At 51.0% G+C, this 19,285-nt stretch overlaps 1 protein-coding gene across 3 annotated transcripts in view; it reads right to left on the minus strand.

The window, feature by feature from the left end:
- The window catches only part of STK32C (serine/threonine kinase 32C), a 79,919-nt gene that overhangs the window by 38,567 nt on the left and 22,067 nt on the right, over positions 1–19,285 (minus strand). For 2 of the 3 annotated variants that reach the window (XR_014618634.1, XM_084290618.1), the window contains exon 1: positions 12,405–12,539. The exons of the other annotated variant lie outside the window; for it this stretch is intronic. Coding sequence is in view for 1 of the 2 variants with exons in the window: in XM_084290618.1 (XP_084146744.1) it covers positions 12,405–12,519 (115 nt within the window). In the remaining variant the exon portion in view is untranslated. Of the gene's footprint in view, positions 1–12,404; positions 12,540–19,285 lie in introns of those variants that run through there. 3 annotated transcript variants of the gene reach the window in all.

Here is a 19,285-nt window from a genome sequence, read left to right on the forward strand (position 1 = left end):
CACCGGTTACTTTTCTTTCAGTGGTCTTTCCTTTTACCTGCTTGAGGTTGCTAACAAACACGGTCAATCAGTTTGCTAACCAGGTGGTTTAGCACCAGTTAATACAGCCCCAACCTGTGTCGGTACCAGAGGGACCCCACGGGATCACCCCGAGCAGGGAGCAGGCCCAGGGAGCCCCGGTGACGAGGACACCGCCGCGCCCGAAGCCCCCGGCCGCGCTGCTCCTGCTCGCCAGGCCCCCGCTCAGTACCGCCTGTGCACACAGACAGTCGGTGTGCTGTTGGTGCCTTCCGAAGGCAACATTTACAGGATGGGGACTGGATTCCACTCTGCATGTGCAAACCCACCCGTACCAGATCTGGGATTTGCTCCAGAGCCACGGCGAGGAGTACCGACAGGAGCGACAGAGCAGATACAACACCACAGCCACTGCCTTCACCAGCAACCGCCAACCGCCGCAAACAAAGTCATTTCTAACAAGCTGCTGCTACGATCTAAGACTGGTCTTAAATAAAAAATAATAATGTTTGTTTCTAACAATAACGATACAATCTCTGCTACCATACAACTGGAGTTTGTACCCAAACACCCAGCCGCTCCACAGAGGCTCGGCCGCGGGCTGGGCTGTGCCTGCAGCTCTCCACCCGCGACCCTCCAGCACCCCCACCATCAGATCCCGGCCCTGCAATGGACCCTCGGGATTTCCTTCCTCCCCATACAGCTCTGAAAGTCGGACCAAGAGCAAGGCTTGTTACGGGCCTGGGGATTTCCAGCACGAATGACAGGTGAGATGGGCTGGAGTGCTCCGACCCACGTGTGACTGACAGCAGAGACAGAAATCACACAGGAAGAGTGGGAGCGAAGAATTCACTATAAATACTCCGAGTCCCACTCCCATAGCTTTAATACATGCACACCCGTCATCTCCGAGGATGAATCAAAAGCCCACACATGCCCGTGGAGTTCCTATTATCCTCTTGTGCTAGGCTTATATCCAAAATATTGTTATTGTCACTCTTGCGGGACATTTTCTGCAGAAGAACTCGGCAAACTTTGCCAAATGGAACTGAGAACAGCGCCTGGCCCGGCTCCTGCCACACGTCGCCCACACGCCAGGCCCGCTCCCCCGGGCCCTGAGGCCGAGGTGACTCCAGCGGCCACCCCGCCAGGTGCCGGGGAGCTGCTGCCGCCCCGACCCCACAACGTGTGCACAGACAACGCACAGACCACGGCTACGACTTGGTTGTGAACACTCCAGCTGAAATCCAGAGCTCCAGCACGCAGTGCTGAAGCACTCTGGGCAACAGATCCAGTTCTTTTCCAGATGCACGCTAATCCATTACTGACCTGTGGTCACTGGAAATGTTCAAAGGGGAAACCCGATTACGGTGAGCGTGTTTGGAGCACAGTCAGCCATTCGCAATCAAACTCTGTGCCAGTGCTCATGATCTGTGACCCCTTTGGGAGGACGGCTTTCGACAATTCTTTATTACAATGTTTGGAAGATTGTGCAGAAAAGCATCGCCACCTAGAAAACAAACCCCAAACTGTCATTCTCATGTATCCATGGCTACAACTGATAGGGAAAGCATGCTCCAGTCAGCAGTCAAGAAACAAATCCAGATATGAATATTTACCAGGCCCTCGAACCTCTCAGCAGACAGCGCTTTTAATAAATTAAAGACACCAGCCTGCTGATTTGAAGTACAGATGATGTCAGATGAACTCGACTTTCTTCCAGTTTCATTTTTTTTCTTTAGGAATTATTAACTGCAATAAGTAAAAAGCAAACCTCAACATTTGCGTAAGAAAAGCACGGTAGCAGCACGTTGCTTTTTGCGCATGATATTTCTAAAAGAGACGACACAGCACCACAGCATTTCTGATCAGCCCTGAAACCGAAATCCCGAGCCCGCCCGGAGCAGTGATGTGCTCCAGCCTCCTCTTTCTGTGAGCTGGCAGAAGGCTGCCGCGCACCAGCAGCCGGAAGAGCTGGCTGCTGGGGGTGATCTGTAGGAGCCTGACTCACGGCGCCAGGGGGGGATTTCGTGCCGCACGCTCCCCGCAGCAGGAGCTGATAAGCGGCCACCTCGGCACGGGGCCACGGCTTGGTGGGCACAGCCCATGGGCACAGCACAGGGCCTGGGGGGGCACAGCCCATGGGCACAGCACGGGGCCTGGCCGCAGGGACCCGCGGGAGGGACCCGGAATCCGCCCCACCACTGGTGATGGCACGGCAGTGGCACCGCCACCCACCACCATCGTGTGCTCAGCTCCCCAGCGGGTATTTCCACAGCTCCTCCTGGAGAAGCCAAGCTAAATACTCCTACTGGCTTCTGCAACAGCTTGTTAGCAGCGTAGCACCTTCTCAGTGAAGTGCTGGACGTAACGCGTCGGCATTTACCTCGAGACATGCCTCTTCCTGACATCAGGCACTGCAGCGTGAAGCACACAGATAAAAGCCGTGACCGGGATTTGCCTAGCGCAGCCTCGCCTTGTTCTCAGCCCCCCGACCACGAGGACAGCAGGGCCGCAGGGCTTTTCGTGCCTGTTGGGCCTCCCCGAGCCACATCCAGCCCCCTTGGCAAGAGAGGGCCAGGTGCTGCGCTGACATCCCTGCAATTAGGGTCTCACTGTAATCACTGCCTGTACTGGGTTATAAAGCAGGCTGGAGCCACGGCTCCTATCTGCCAGGGAAATACAGAGAGTGGAGGATGTGCTTCTCTGCAACAACTTTTTATGCAGAAGGATGAGCATGCCTCAATACGACACACATGAGTTTTTAGACTTTACCATCTTAAAACTAGGAATGTTTTCAAGATTTTTGCTGTTCATTCTGTATTTCTTTACGAAATATCAAAGTATAACAAGACAAACGTACAGCAAGTCTTCAGATACTCGGTGGGCACCAAGTGAAGGTCCAGTATCAGGACCTGGCGTTAACAGTAGGAAAACAAAAAGTGTGGTGAGTAAACCTGATACCCAGCATCCTCAAATCTGGGGAAAACAGAAAGTTTGGTATCACATTTTAAGGACCGAGACAACCTTTCGCTACTTATCTGCATGTTTTTCAGCTTCATCAGTAAAAATTGTGAGGTCTCAGCTCCAAGAATGACTCTCTATGGGGCTAAAGACATACAAAATACTCTTTTGATTTTTTTAACAATAAATTTGTTGGACAATTACAGCACGATCAGATCTCTCTATTAATGCACTTCTATATGTTGGCATAATTAATAGCATATGTCTACCTATTATATTACTGCAGCCTAGCTCGGGAAAAAAACACCACAGTAATTGATGTAGAAACATTCGTACGCGGCCACGCTAACCACAAGTTTGCTGCCAAAAAATGCCAGGAGTTTCAGCTCAAAGGAAGCAGAGTTAGATAGACCTAAAAGCAATCACACACATCAACTGCAGCCAGAAGGGAAGGGCCCCTCTGCAAAGCCAGGAGGCAGTGGAGGGACCCCGAGAGCAGCCAGCCCGCAGGGAACCAGGGCCAGCAGGCAGCACAGGGGGAGAAATGGGCATGGAACTGAAGGAACTGGTGCAGGACCCACAGACATCGGGTCAGGAATAGGTTTTAGAGCCAGGGGCAGGGCTTGAGCAAGGACAGTGGGCAGACGGGGAAAGTAGCACAAAGACATCTAAGCGCAGATGTCACTGCAACAGAAACCCACAGAAGTTTCCAAAGGCAGCAGTGAGCCTGCTAAGATCTGTGGCAGGACAGCAGAGGGACAGGAAGGGCTCAACACAAAAAGCTTCTGAGGATGAGTCTGAATGAATTGGAAAGATCAGAAAAATTAGGTGAGGTAAAAGCTGCTTGGAAAAAAAAAAAAAAAAAAAAAAAAGGTATTTGTTGGAGAAAGGGGAGGAAAGACAAGTGGGGAACAATACCAGCAATCCTCCCCACGTCTGAAGCCCTTCTGCTCCACTCCTCCAGGGCCCTCGCAGCGGTCTCACATGCAGCATCAATTCTCTGGCAGGAAGGCTCCACGTGGCACAAGAAATCCCTGCTTTCCTTTGTGTGCTGGAAAGGCACACGTTTGGTCTCCAACATCTAAGGCTGATCTGTTTTACCTATTCATATCGACAGAGAAGATTGCATGGGGGAGAAAAATGGAAATACAGAATAACGTGACTGACAGGGAACTCAAGTGAGCATTAACTACCCAGGAACTCAGGGAATGCTGGTAGATAATGAAAGAAATTAAAGGTATAATACAAGCCCGGTGCTATAAATGAAACCCTTTAGAAACTAAGGATTCAAACATACTATTAGGAAGCAACTCCAAAGTCATGTAAAAACAGTAAGTTATTGTATGATGAAAATGAATCTCTGACTCTGCAAGGAACCAAACATGGCACACAAAGCAACTGCAGACATTTTAGGGGACTGGGTTATTGATACTGGGTACGAGAATGTTTGCATTGGCCACAACCCATTCCTAATTAGCGCAGAACGGCTGTTTGCATTGGCCAGGAAGCCTTCCATACGCGTGCCAGTGCACTGCATTCATCTGCCTCTTCCTCAGCAAGCTCAGGAGGCAGCAGCGACCGCCAGGAGCAGCACAGCACCTCGTCTGCCGCACCTCGTCTGCCGCGAACGGCTCGCCTTGCAAACCCCGCTGCTGCCAGAACTGTGCTGTGTGCTGACAGCCACCCAGAGGGGTGACCTGGCTGATCATTAACTGCCCAGCCGGGCTCTGTTGGCACAGGTTAGCGAGCACCAAATGAGCTCACGGCAGTGTTGGCCACAGGCACAGGACACGAGCACGTGCTCTCTCCCCACATGCTGAGGGGCGAACGAGGCTGCAGGCTGCGCAGCCATCCCCACAACTCACCCCTGCAGCTCAGGGGGTGCCTGTTCCTGAGGCCCATGGGGCTCACCAGCCTCCTCCGGCCCACCCAGACCAAAGTAACCAACTAGCACCCTGAGGCCAAGGCCAAAGAGATTTTTATTTCCCTCCTCCAGGTCAACGGAGCTCAGGTGAGGATGCGATGGTTTGTGAACAGTGCTTGGGTGCATTTCTAGGGCTCGTATCTAGAGCATTATTTTCTCTGTTGGACATTGCTGAAAGCACACATTTATCTCCGTGTTAAATACACTATTTCAAGTCTGCATATGGAGCTGCTATTCCTACAGAAGATGATTATTAAAGCCAAGCCAACGCTAATCGTTCACCCCTGGAACAGAAGGGCGCTGCTCCCCAGCAGTGCCGTGTCCTACCATGAGAGCTGGTCCCACGCTGCCACACGTGGCCCTACCAGGAGCCACCAAGGCGAGACAGCAGCGAGACATCCTGCCCAGAGCTGCAGCACACGAGGCAGGCACCGAGCCGCCTCCGTGCAGCCGGAGCTGCCCCAGCTCGCGGCACGACAGCCGCAGCACCTCGTGCCCCTGGGTGCAGGGGGTGCTGTGCACGAGGAGCCCCCTGCCCCACCGTGGGGGCGAAGGCACCGCCCGGAGGGTGCCGGTGGGAGGGAGAGCTGCTCGAGCAGCTGGGACGAAATCTCACTGGGAAGCTGTCAAACTCTGCCAGTGCACCGAGTCTGAAGTAGAGCGGGGCTGCAGCCGTTTGATCACGGCGGTGTCGTATCTGGGCTGAAAGGATTGCTAATTAGAGCCCTCTGAGGTATGACAGGAACACACTGTTTTTATTCCAGCTCCTTGGATGTGTCATTGTAGCAAACCTGAAATCTGTTTCCTGGGGCAGACGCACGTTTCAGAAGCTGATGCTGAAGTACGGGCTTGGATGCACAAGGACTGCAAGAGAACGCTGGTGTGGCAGAGAAAACAGCTCCCTGCCTTCACGGCAGCAACTCGGGGAGGTAAAAATTGTTTGGAGGAGTTTTTACTGTATATTTTGCATTTTAACTGTGCTTAATATCTGAGAACGTGAGCCTAAGACACCACAAGAAACAAGGAGACAGGGACCAGAGGAGCAAGGTACCAGCACTGAGGAAGGTGTCGGCAGCCAGGGCAGTGCCCCAGAGCTCGCTCTGCTCCTCGGGGCAAGAGCCAGGGGCCTTTACCCACATGGGCACAGGCTGAATGGGCACAGCAGAAGGCCCCGGGCTGATTTCCCATGCTGAGTTATTCCAGCTCTTTTAGCTGTAAGTCAGCACCCCTTGCCCTAGCACTGCACGATCACGCAGGTGACCTCGGTCCCACCCGTGACATTTCTCCCGACTGCTCTCCGCGAGCAGTGAGACCCACAGAGAGGAGCTGCGGGCACGCTCTGCTCCCAGGCCCCTGCCTGCACAGCCGGGAAGGGAGCACGGGCAGGGCAGCACGGGTGGCACAACGGGAGGAGCGGGAGGAGGAGAGCAGCAGCCGGGCTGAGCGGTGGCTCTGGCTCTGCCAGCTCAGCGCCCGGCTGGAGCTATGGGATAATCACCACTTCTCGCTCCGCGGCACCAGTAATTATTTTTCTTCATCTCTCCCCGCTCTCTCTCCCAGAATAGCACAAGAGCATCAGGAAGGTTATTTGAGCCATTTAATTCTGGTACGGTTCCATTGTAATTACCGAGTCGGGTTCTTCCAGCCGCGTGGGGGAAAAGAAGAAGGAACAAAATGTCCCCTCCCGGTCACCTCCCCGCTCCCTGCGGCACAGCTCCTCCTCCGTATGTGCTGGCAGCAGGAGCCCACCGCCGGCCCTTCCTCCTAAACCCAGGCTACCCCCCGGGTGGGCTCTCACACACCAAGCAGGGCGAAAACCCACTCACTGGGCAGAACTACAGGGCGTGATGCTGCTCGGTTTTAGTGCGGATCAGAGCAGGATCGTGCCTGTCTGCAGAGCGATGGCCTTTGTAATTTCAACATAAAAGCCTGCAGAAAAGGCTTCTGGAAAAACATACAGACACACGCCTTGAAGAAGTGATCAGGTAACAGACAGAAAGACTCCTCACTCCTCACCTTCCTGCTTCCTTCCGTGCAGCTGCCCATCAGAGCTGGATTTCATCACTTCAGATCAGCAGGGGGCACGGGGACCTGAGGCACTTCACAGCCAACACTCCCACATCACATCCACACCCATACACCTGCACTGAACCTCCAAACACCACCCCTGGGCCACCACAGCCCCGACTCTGCCAGGGCAGGAGGGGCACCACGCGGCACACGTGGCACCGCGTCCCCAGAGCCCAGCCGCAGGCCCTGGGGACATGCTGCTGCCACCACCAGCAGCACTCCCGCACCTCCTGGCACCCGCACGGTGCCACCAGGAGGGCCCTCGCCAGGGCACAGGGCTCGTTCAGCCCTCTGGCGTTAATGCAGGCTAAAGGGGGTTTTTCTTCCCCGTCTTCTCTAGGCGTTCAGTGCCAAATCAGCAGTTTGTAATGGGACCAATTGGTAAGCAGGTGGGGAGGACTTTCATTAAAAGGCACCACGACGTTCCTCCTGCAAGGCATGGCACCTTACATCGGCAAACAAATTAACTCAATTCCAAATTCAGCTTCCATCTTTAATCTAGCTGGCGGATCGGATGTGATCTCCAGCTTACGGAATTTTACTTCAAGTAACTAACACTGATTTTGCAAAAAAAGAATGCTGTTATAGCACGTTCATAGTAGTGTAACATTAGCAATAAACATCTGCTAACTGTTACTTAATGTTTCTGCAACATATGTGATCGATGACAAACGGCTGACTTCAGGTGCCTGGTGAAACATTTCGGCTCTGCGGTGCTCGGGGCTGGGCTGCGGCTGCTGAAATCCCTCAAGTGAACAGAAGGCACCTCGGCACAGCTACACAGCTTTAGACAAATTTATTTCAACAAAAAGTACAAAGATGTCTCGCCCAAAACATAATTCACTTTCTCAGTTTAATTTCATTTTTTACTGTGTGTAGGGAGGTGGCAAAGCCTCTCCTTTTTCCGCAGTGTTTACAAAACTGGCTGTGACTGTGCTTTTCTGCAGAGCAGACCTCCCTTTTCATCTGAATTTAAGAGGTAAAAGGAATAAAGAATTAAACACAATGAAATATTTGATCCAAAATGAAGCGTTGATTTCTCTACCAAAAATCCTGAATTTCAGGTCACCCAAACCAAGCTTTTTTCCCCAAATCCTCTGAAACACTGCCAAAGCAGCCGTGCAGGAGCTGCAGCCCTCGCGCCCCGCCGCCTGCCCCTGCTCCAGAGCCACGGTGAGCAGCTCCAGCACCTGCAGCGCCCCTGCAATCCCTGCACCCAGGGCTCAGCCCCCTGCTCTGCAGCCTGCCCCTCGCATGCCTCTGGCTGGAGAACTCCTTCCCGACAGCTCCTGCTCAGCGATTCCACCAGGCATGCAGGGAAGTGTTACTCCATGCCTGCACCACCAGCACAGCACCGCCAGCCGAGCCCGAGCCCTGGTGGGAAGCTCACAGCCAGCTTCCACCGAGACTGGCTCTGATGGAAAGCACCCACCTCAAATTACAAAAAAAAAAGAAAGAAAAAAAATCTTAATGTTTGGAGTTTTCCTGAAAACTTGGCTGAGCAAAGTTTGGGGCAACTCTGCCATTCCCATTTCAAATCAAAAGTTTTTCCTTTGCAAACCTCAGCCTGACCCGGAGGGGCTGAGCCTGCGGGACAGAAGGGAGGGACCGAGCTGCCAGGCACCCGCGGGCATGGGCAACAATTACCATAGGGGCACAGCTGGCTTGCTTCACCTCGCTCCTGTGCACAGCAGGAAGCTTTTCTGGGGTTCTGCTACAGACAACTGGGAACACAACTGGTGCATGTTTCCGCTGCTCTGTGGGCAGGCAATATTGCCAACCAAACCTAATTGCCTTACATAAAACTCCCAGGACTCGTGGCAATCAGCCAGCAGCGCTGCCCCTTGGCCACACTGCCCCGTTACACTCCGCACTGCACACACAGCCTGGCACCGCACCGCTACGGCACTCATCAGGTGTTTGGGGAGCAGCACCAGCTCTGATTTTATGGCATAGTTTGTAATGTGGTAGCCAGTTTCCAGCACTAATATAACAAGGACGGAAATCTTTGCTTTTATGCCTACAGTGATAGGTTAATTCAGTGTCTTGAACTCACAGCACAATAAATAAAAATGTTTCGTGTCGGAAACACTCTGCGTATTTTCCTGACCTTAGCTCACCCTGCGGTTCCTACTGCACCAGGAGAACCACGCCGTGACCAATTAGTCCTTTAAGCCATTTCAGGGCTCTGTATAACAAACAGCTGAACAACAACAAAGCCACCTCGGAGGACCTGACACTCCGACCTGCTTGACACCCTCGTGCCTTTAATTCACCTCTGTCCCAGGATGAGCACAAGCCTCAATCCTGTCCCTTCGTTCAGCAGGAACCTTCTTGCAAGGAATGAGCAGAATTCAAAGGATGCGAAGGGCTCGCGCTGCCCTCCTGCACGGGGACGTACTCTGTTCTGAAGGCACGGCACCCCGCACGCCACAGCTCCTTCTCTGTGTTAATCACTTTGAAGTCACTGAATTATTCACCGTTCAGAAAATGTATTTCCATCGCCCAGAGTTAGCAATTGGAAGTAACTCGCAGAAATAGGTCAGCCTCATCCCATAGAAGAATTAACATACATTTCATGTGCTCCCCCCCTCCGGTTTCTATTTTTAAACTCTGCTCCGTGTGAGGACGGGACAAATTTAAACCCTCTGCATTTTTCATGCTGCTACATCACGCCAAGCCTGCAGGCTGCACCATGTGCCCTGACTTTACATTTTTAATAAACCGCAGCTGGCAACAGAAGCAACGGGCTGAGCTGCCCGGCCTTCCCCCGAGGTGAGCACACCAGGCGCAGCAGCCGCAGAGGACGGGACCTGAGTTTCCCAACACCACCACCCCAGCTCGAGACAACCCTGTTCTGTTCTTCACCTGCTTTGGAGGGGGCAGCAGAGGAGGAGCACGGCGCCGCGCTCATGTTCCTGGGGCCGCCAACCACCAGCAGCCCCAGGCTCTATTCCTGGCTGCCCGTCTGATCCAGAGCGAATTGAACTGGCTCTCCCTTTGTGCTGCCCCTTAAAAGCCCATTTTTCAGTGCAAAGCGTGCCTGCCACTGTCTGTCCCGCGCAGCCCAGCGAGCACAGCCGGGCCTTATTCTGCACAGAAATTGGGTAAAGATGTCCAAGCAGAATTACGCACCAACCACCTGCGGGTCAGAGCTTCATCTCCTGGGTGGATAAAGAGCAGAAATAACGAGAAGACGTCCGTGAGTGCTTTGTGAGTTCTAAGGTCCTCATTCAGCGATGCTCACAATGGCACTGGCAGATTTGGGGGATGATATTTTGCCTGGCAGAATCAATAGCGGAGCTTCCTACTGACTTTAACGAGGTACCCGTTTTCTTGGTAAAGCTCTGGAAGTGCCCATCTCCCTGCACAGAAAAACACAAGCCGTGTTCCCTTTGGGAAGCACCAGGGATCTGCCTTAAGCCAGTCTCATGGTTACACAGCTTAAAATTTATTAAAATTGCAAAATGGGCCGAGAGATCATGGCAAAGTCAGGCCCTTCAGGCTTCACACTTCTGAGTGGGATGCTGCTTGTTTGTGATTCATACCAGGACAGGGAGACGCTGATCTTGGAACAAAACCTGTGCTGCCATAGATCAATTGCTGCATCGCTTTGTTCCCGTAGCACGCTGAAGTGATTGTTACCTACTCAGGAAGAGGAGTGCTAATAACAGCATGCTCACAGGCTCACAACAGCATTCGATCCAAAACAATCGTTCGGCTCGACAGCAAACGGTTTGTGCCAATTCCTGCTAACTTTTAATATTTGTGTATCGACAGATACAGAGTTACACCGAAATGGCACAAATCCGAACACGCAGCAGGATTAACTCTTCTCGCTTTCAACTTAATTATGTGCAGTCAGGTGGCACTTAATATTCCTCCTTCCCAGCTAAACTCAACAGCACACGCTTAATGATTTCAGGGCACATACGCTGATGGAGCTAATTAGGACTCCTGTAGGGCTGAGCTCAACTTTTCCAGTGTTGTCTAAACTGAAAACAAAATGTTCTAGAAGCCATACTGCGTAGCAGACAACTTGTTTCTACGATTCTACAACCCAATAATGTTTGCTGGGAAAATGAAAACATCTCCAAAGATCAATACCGAGCAGCCCGTTTCCTGGGCTTTCAGACTGCCCCACACCATTGGCTCCACTTTCATGAGGAACAAGCTGGGGACCACACGAAAAACCTCCACTTACACACGCTTTGAAATGGACTAAGCTAAAGCTAAACACAACCTCAATTTAAGAATACAAGGAATAAACAAAGTAAGTTCCTCCATCCGTGACTCCCCGCTGAAGGGCCCACCGGTCAGCCAGGCGAGCCATCAGCTGGCCTATCATTAACCCAGCTGTACGGTGCCATCTGAATGCCAAGAGGCAAGTTTGGGAGCGTGTTACAGACCGTGCTATGGTCTAAGCTTTCTAACGCAAGCCGAGGGAACAGAAGCCAGCCCGCTGCTCTGCCAGCTGCTGGAGCCACTGCGGTGGCAGGTGCCGGTGCTGCCCGGGGCCGGCTGCACAGAGGGTGCCACGAGAAGAGAGCAATGGGAATTTCGGCACGGGCAGCAGAGAGCACGGGGCCTCCTGCAGCAGCTCCCCAAAGCCACCCGGTGCCGACCACGGGCTCCAACTCCCCAGCTTCGTGCGGGATGTGCGAGGAGCAGCAGACTCGCGTGCCTTCATCCCACCGTGTCCGCCTCCCCCTGCTTCTGGGGGGGATTTCTGGCTGCTTTCTAGCAATGCAGAGCCATCGCAGGAGAAGGCCCAGGCCCTGGGGAGGTCGCAGGCACCGGCTCTGTGCTGGGATGCCCCGTGCAGCCTGGCTCCACGCACGTGTGTGTGTGTGCACACGAGTGTACACATGCGTGTCCTCACGGGGCAGGACAGTCAGGAGCTTTCTGGAGGGCAGTAAGTAAAGAGATTGCTGCTGAAATTCCAATTCCGGCCTTTTCTTCAGCAAAGGTTCAGGAACAGGGGGTCGGTAGCACTGTGGACACAGAGCAGCACGGCTCGAGCTGGCAGCAGCTGCCAGCACCTCTGGTGGAGGCACCTTCACCTTCTGCAGCTGCCCGTCAGGTCAGGCAGATGTAAGCGGCACAGATGTAAGCCCCAGCCCCAGGCAGGCCACCCCATCCCCTCACACGGCTGTCCCTCCCCGTCACAGGGGCTCGAACAGTCCCGGCAGCCCCAGTGCCTGAGGACAGCCCCTAACCCCGGGGTTAGGAACCCCCCGGGGGGCGACAGCGCTGCCCCCGCTCCTGTCTGATGGAGACTCCTCTCCCTTCAGAAAAGACGGCTGCTATTTTTGGGCCTTCAGGCTCCCGCTTCAAATGTCAGCAAATTTACATCTCAGAAATACATCCACTCCTCCTCCGGCACACACGAAGCATTCTGGGCAGCTGAGAAGGGAATTGTGCTTACTCACTGCGGCACTCTGCTCCCAGACCTTGCCGGTGGCAGCCTCTCCTTTGCACGGAGGCTCTGCGAGCCCCAGGCAACCACCCAGAACGCCGTCCCCTCTCCAGAAGCGGGTCATGAAATGCCCTCCTCTGCCCAGCAGCCGGCTCAGAGGCTGCTGGATGCCGTGTGCTCGAGGGGAAGGCCGGGCTGGCTGCTGAAGGGCTGCCTAGCTGCTCTCAGGGCATCAGCCCAGCTCCCCAGATGGTGCCTTCTGCCGGTACAGAGGAACCCCCATCAGCTCCCAGGCAGGCTCAGAAGAGCTTCAGAAGCAAATCCTTTTAATAAGCAAGTAATTTGCACTTTTTTCTACGTTATTGTTCAAGGACCAACTGCAAACCCCCTCGGTCAGTCTCACTAGGTGTTACCCACAACGTGCCTTAAGGCTGCAAACATCTGTGCCCATCAAGAAGACACCCGTCGTCCCTCTCCAAACGCCAAAGTGCCGCAGTGCACATCACCTGTGTAAATCCAGGAATCCTGTAACGTGAAAGCATCGGATGACATGACCGCAGAATCGCGTGCAGAAAGGGAAACACAGGCTTAGCCAGATGCTGACATCAAATTGACCTCTCTCATCTTCCCCTTTCCCTTACCCGTACTTTTTTCCCTGCCTCTGCTGTTTTATTTCTCTTTTTCTTTCCTCCCACTCAAACACTGCAATGAACTGGTACTCAACTCCTGCTAGAAACACACTGATCAAGATGTATTAATTCATGTAAAATCTTTTCCACTTTTCTACACCTGAAAGAGAAAGCCGAAAAAAAAAAACATTTTGGAGTTTGAGATAAGTAAGTATAGCATTACTTACAGAAAAGGCTCTCCATCACAGCAGGTGACCCTTATTTCCAGCATTACTGCACGGAGAGCTAGCCGAACTATTCATCATTAAATTAGCCCCTTTCTTTTCTAATAATCATTTAAGACTCATTCCTGCTCACCACAAATGTATTCACCCTGTCAGCAAGGTCTGGACTGCGCACTGCACATATCCAGAGCTGCACATATCCAGCACTGCTACGGCAACGCTAGACCTTTTCTGAGGTGTGAGGAAATTCAGGGGTTGAGAAATCCCCGTTGTCCAGAAATGGTACCCCTTGTGCAAGACAGAGATGAGAGCCAGGCTAACGAGAGATTACTACTCCCTGGGAGCCTGAGTAATAAAGAGGGCCCAACAAGATAAAATTGAGATATATTAGGAGGGAAAAAAAAGCAATCAGCGTAACGATGACAAACAAGAGAAAACCGTGCCATCTGGAGCTGATGGACTTCGCATTTATATGTCGCAGCATTTTACCTTCCAGATAATCTATCAGCTGATGCACTAGATTGAAAGCAATTCCTCCCTCAATAAGGACGTTGTTCTTATGTGGCAGCCATACACTGAAAACATTCCCATTAAAAAAGATCCACAGGAAAACAACAACAACAAGCAGAGGAGAGGTGAACCACGGGACTGGAGAGCCCAGCGTTGTGCTTCAGTGGCTGTTCCCCGTTCTGCCCCAGCTGCACGGCAAGAGCACGCTGCCTGACTCTCATGATAAGCAAATTCTGGAGATGAAAAACAACAAGGCTGTAAATGCACAGAGCTTCGCCACCACCCAAGCAGCCTCTTCAGCCCTTGTCGCAGGACACAAGAGCCCTGCTTACCTTCTGGGACAGCACGCAGCACAGTGAAGCTGAGACTCACACCAGAAAGTAAGAAAAACCAGTGTGTTACTGATGCCAAAAGCACCGAAGTATATAGAGGAAGGAATAATCCCCTGTGAAGTGTAGGAACCACTACCTTGAAATATGCAGTTAAAGCTCCAATTAAGTCCTGCGTTCAGTGAAAGTAGTGCAAAATTCCCCCAGTAAAAAAGGGACAAATTTCATCCCTAAAACAGACAGTCCTAACGAGCAGGTGAGGACAAAGCAGTGAATTATTTCTACAATTAAACTCTCACGGAGGGAAGGTGACGTACTGTCTGCCGCTCTCACTGCTCTGTAACCCCTCCACAGACCTCTCCCTTACCTCCTTGTTTCTCTGTGGCTGGACCACGTTTGTTGTCCCTCTCATGCAGCCACTGCAGTACAAACCACTTATGAGATATTAACAAGAACAGATTGCATAGATTTTTCCCAATTACCAGTTTCAAAAAAAAATCTGATAAATGATAGTCAACCAAAAAAAAAAAGCCTTTCCTTTCTCTCAGGATCTGTTTTCATACCTGACATCTTGAGCACTTTCCAGTTATACTTAATGAATGGAAACTGTTCTCTCCTTATTCCCTAAAGGCAAATATGATTTTTCTACCTCATCATGGAAAAAAAAATTGCTCAAATTGTCTCCATTTGACTAAAAATAGTGACAGAAAGACAAAATGTCTCCTAAATTAGCTTAATGGTACTCAGTAATATTCAAAAAGCCACACAAGTTTTATATATACATATTTGTATTAATATATTTAAACATACATTCACACCAGGATTAATCACGGGGGGGAAACGCCTTGCTGCCAGAGGGACCAAGTCTCCTGCTCATGGTATGAACGGAGTCCCTCTGTCTGAGGCAGCCTACATACATACGCTGACCAGAAAAGCTGCAAGCATACAACCTGTGTTCACCCCCCCAGCTCTAAAATCTTGTCTTACCATAAGGATTCACAAATGATACCACGGGGCCATAGGGAAGGGGGGAGTTCTGCATGTGCAAGAATTCCCTATTTTTTCCTTGTCTTTGCACCCCTTCTCAGTGTGCTGCTGCGCCTCGAGACATTTTAAGCTGCTAGCTCTCAGCCTTCGAGCTACTGCTGCACCTCCCCAGGCGCAGAATGAAAGCTGTCATCTGCCTTGCGCTGGTAATCACAACAAACTGAACGAGTCTGAATGAATCGTGCTGTTACCCTTCTCTCTTCATCATTCACTACGCTTTACCATTCATGATCCATCTGCATAATTCAACATTTCAAAAAAGTAAAGGAAAAATCTGAAAGAAACAAAAACTTTAATTATATTAGATGTTGGTCTCAGCATTTCTGTCAACATGAGAAAATTATCGCTGTGAACGATTTATCCACTTTTAGTATAAGAAAAAAGTGCTGTGCACATCAGTGTCCAGCCTGCCACCACTCAGACTGCACACATTTTTCTCCAATGCACATCTGCCCCAGAAAAAGATTTGGTCTCATCCAGACAAGAGGAGAATGAATGATCAACCCTCATCCCAGTCTTTAATTTAATTTTATTTTTTTCTCCAAAAAAACAGAACAAAACAAAAACCACACACAAATACACTGCCTTACCTGCCTGCCTTGATTCCTATGAAACATCCCTGAGGATAACAGAACCAAACACCAGCACTGGATCCGTTCCAGACAGGAAAGTCTCCCCCCCAAAGCCAGTTCCTAGCCATGTGAAGTACATGAAGGAACTACATTTTGCACTTACAGAGGCTTTATTTTTTTAATTGCCATTTTGATTACCAGCTGAGTTCATGGAGCCCCCGTAAGTGGGGAGAGGAGCAGCAATGTCTCGTGGGCCCCCGAGCAGGCCTGGCGGGGCACTGGGGCAGGGTGACAGCCAGGCCCCGTGCTCACACTTGCATCCAAAAACCCGAGTGCTCTCCAAGTTTGTGGGGACTCAGGTTTAGGAGTTTTGTTCAGCTCTCTGTCTCCACTTTTTATTTTTTTCAATAAGCATGTAATTTACAATATTGAACGAAATATGGAATAAATACCACTTGTCACTATCCAACGCTACAACTTCTTTAAGCCTATAATTACTCACAAAAAGCCTTTTACTACCCGATAAATCTCCCACAGATTTCTCCCTAAATGAGTTCAGTCTGAATCTGAGGATTACCATCTGAAAAGACGTGAATTTATTTTCACTTATTTATTCCTCTAGTTTGATCTATCCCAAGGATGAGGAGAAAAGAAGAAATGTGAGTTATTTACGCTTACCAGAAGTCCTCAGGAAGTTCAAAACAGGACCCTGCGTTAACTTTTCAGGTCTCTGCTCCACACAGCTCACTGATGCCTCGCCAGCACGCACAGTGCGAGCACAGGACGAGGTGCCTGGGGCTAACGGAGGAGGAGGCGATGAGAAGGGTGCGGCGAATTCTGGTTCTCCTCCAAGCTAAGCAGCACAAGCAGAGGATGGGAAGAGCACTGGAGCCATGCACCAGCCCCATTACTCCACGAGAGGCTTCCTGCCTGATCCCCGCCAGACCTCCAGACTGGGACCAGCCCTGCTCAGCCCCTCAGGCCACAACAGCAGCACCATCAGCAGGGTTTCATGCTCAGACAGCTTAGGCTCCTAACCTGCCAGAAAACCTAACCCTCCTAATGTTCCCATGGATTTATCTCCCGCAGCCAGCTCACCGTCAGGTCAGACAGACACACGGTTATCAGATGTAAAAAAAATCCTATTAATTGTTTGAAAGTCACACACACTCTACAATGGGTAAGCTTGCTTGAACATTGTGATAGACTCTTATCTCCAAGCTCCGTCTCTAGTGGAAAGAGAACATTTTAAAATAAGAGGAAGACGAGAGCACGTCTTTTCTTCTACAACAATAACGTTGTACCCAGGCAGAAAGCTGGCTTTACCTTGTCTTGTAACAGGTTCACGTTAACATTTTTAAACATAAGCAAGGTTTTTTTCCATGTCTTTTGGGCAAGAAGTACTCAAAATGCATTAATGTCTTGCTCTGTTAACAAAGAAACTATGGCAACACACTCATAGTTGCCAAGAGAATTACTGAAACAAGGTTTCATAGTTAATAAGCAGCCAGATGATGTCAGACTCGTCTATTAAGACCAGTTTATATCTGCCTATTAGAACTTAATGTCCCAGAAAGTTGGGTTGGCCAGTATTAAATAGTCTTCCTTTCAGCCCAATTATCAGTAATAAAAGCAATTTTCTAAAGAACAGTGTAGAGTTGTACAAAATGTGGCCAGACCATGCCTGTATTTCATGGCACGACTATTATTCTCCTTTTGTTAAGGAGCAATTTTCTAGATGTCAGAGATGTGAATCAAAATTTAATGTAACGCGTGTCACAAAACTGGAAATTACAGCAGTTGCCCACAGAACTTCCCAACTGCCACGTACCCTGCATTGCACATGGAGGAAATCAAAACATTTGCTAAAATTACACTGTGTCAACACATCTTTAAAGCATGTTGATTTATTTATTTATTTTTAATTGAGGTGATCAAAACTTGTTAAATAATTTCCAGCAAAAGTTACTTTCCAGAATACAATGATAACTATGCCTGTCAGTTTGACCTCAGTGCCAGGAAAGCTCATGGAGCAGATCCTCCTGAGAGTCATCATGCAGCAATTGCAGGGGAAGCAGGCGATCAGGCCCAGTCAGCATGGCTTTATGAAAGGCAGGTCATGCCTGACGAACCTGATCTCCTTCTATGACAGAGTGACGCGCTGGGTGGATGAGGGAAAGGCTGTGGATGTGGTCTACCTTGACTTCAGCAAGGCTTTTGACACCGTCTCCCACAGCATTCTCCTCAAGAAACTGGCTGCTCTTGGCTTGGACTGGCGCACGCTTCGCTGGGTTAGAAACTGGCTGGATAGCCGGGCCCAAAGAGTCGTGGTGAATGGAGCCAAGTCCAGTTGGAGGCCAGTCACTAGTGGCGTCCCCCAGGGCTCGGTGCTGGGGCCGGTCCTCTTTAATATCTTCATCGATGATCTGGACGAGGGCATCGAGTGCACCCTCAGTAAGTTCGCAGATGACACCAAGTTAGGTGCGTGTGTCGATCTGCTCGAGGGTAGGAAAGCTCTGCAGGAGGATCTGGATAGGCTGCACCGATGGGCTGAGGTCAACTGCATGAAGTTCAACAAAGCCAAGTGCCGGGTCCTGCACCTGGGGCGCAATAACCCCAAGCAGAGCTACAGACTGGGAGAGGAATGGTTGGAGAGCTGCCAGGCAGAGAAGGACCTGGGAGTGATGGTGGATAGTCAGCTGAATATGAGCCAGCAGTGTGCTCAGGTGGCCAAGAAGGCCAACGGCATCCTGGCTTGTATGAGGAACAGCGTGACCAGCAGGGCGAGGGAGGTGATCATCCCCCTGTACTCAGCTCTGGTGAGGCCGCACCTCGAGTACTGTGTTCAGTTTTGGGCCCCTCGCTACAAGAAGGACATCGAGGTGCTTGAGCGGGTGCAGAGAAGGGCGACGAAGCTGGTGAGGGGCCTGGAGAACAAGTCCTACGAGGAGCGGCTGAGGGAGCTGGGCTTGTTCAGTCTGGAGAAGAGGAGGCTCAGGGGTGACCTTATCGCTCTTTTTAGGTACCTCAAGGGAGGCTGTAGCGAGGTGGGGGTTGGCCTGTTCTCCCATGTGCCTGGTGACAGGACGAGGGGGAATGGGCTTAAGTTGAGCCAGGGGAGTTTTAGGTTAGATGTTAGGAAGAACTTCTTCACTGAAAGGGTTGTGAGGCACTGGAACAGGCTGCCCAGGGAAGTGGTGGAGTCACCATCCCTAGAAGTCTTCAAAAGACGTTTAGATGTAGAGCTTAGGGATATGGTTTAGTGGAGGGCTGTTAGCGTTAGGTTGGAGGTTGGACTCGATGACCTTGAGGTCTCTTCCAACCTAGAAATTCTGTGATTCTGTGTGATTCTATGTTAGGGAAAGACACCGAGTTAGCAGATGTACTTGGGGATTGCTTTTTGTTTGTCTCCCTAGTTTGGCAAAGCCAAAGACGTCTCGGTGACTTCTGAAACAGCTTCTCCTGCCTTTGGCTCCCTCCTTCCCTGTCCGCACAAGGCAGAAAGCAGTCCTCTAGCCCGGCTTTGACAAAAACCTGCGAACTCCAGAGAGCGAGCAAACAGTTGCATCTTTTGACCAG

This window comes from Netta rufina, assembly GCF_964035555.1.
Source record: "Netta rufina genome assembly, chromosome: 7".
Lineage (NCBI taxonomy): Eukaryota > Metazoa > Chordata > Aves > Anseriformes > Anatidae > Netta > Netta rufina.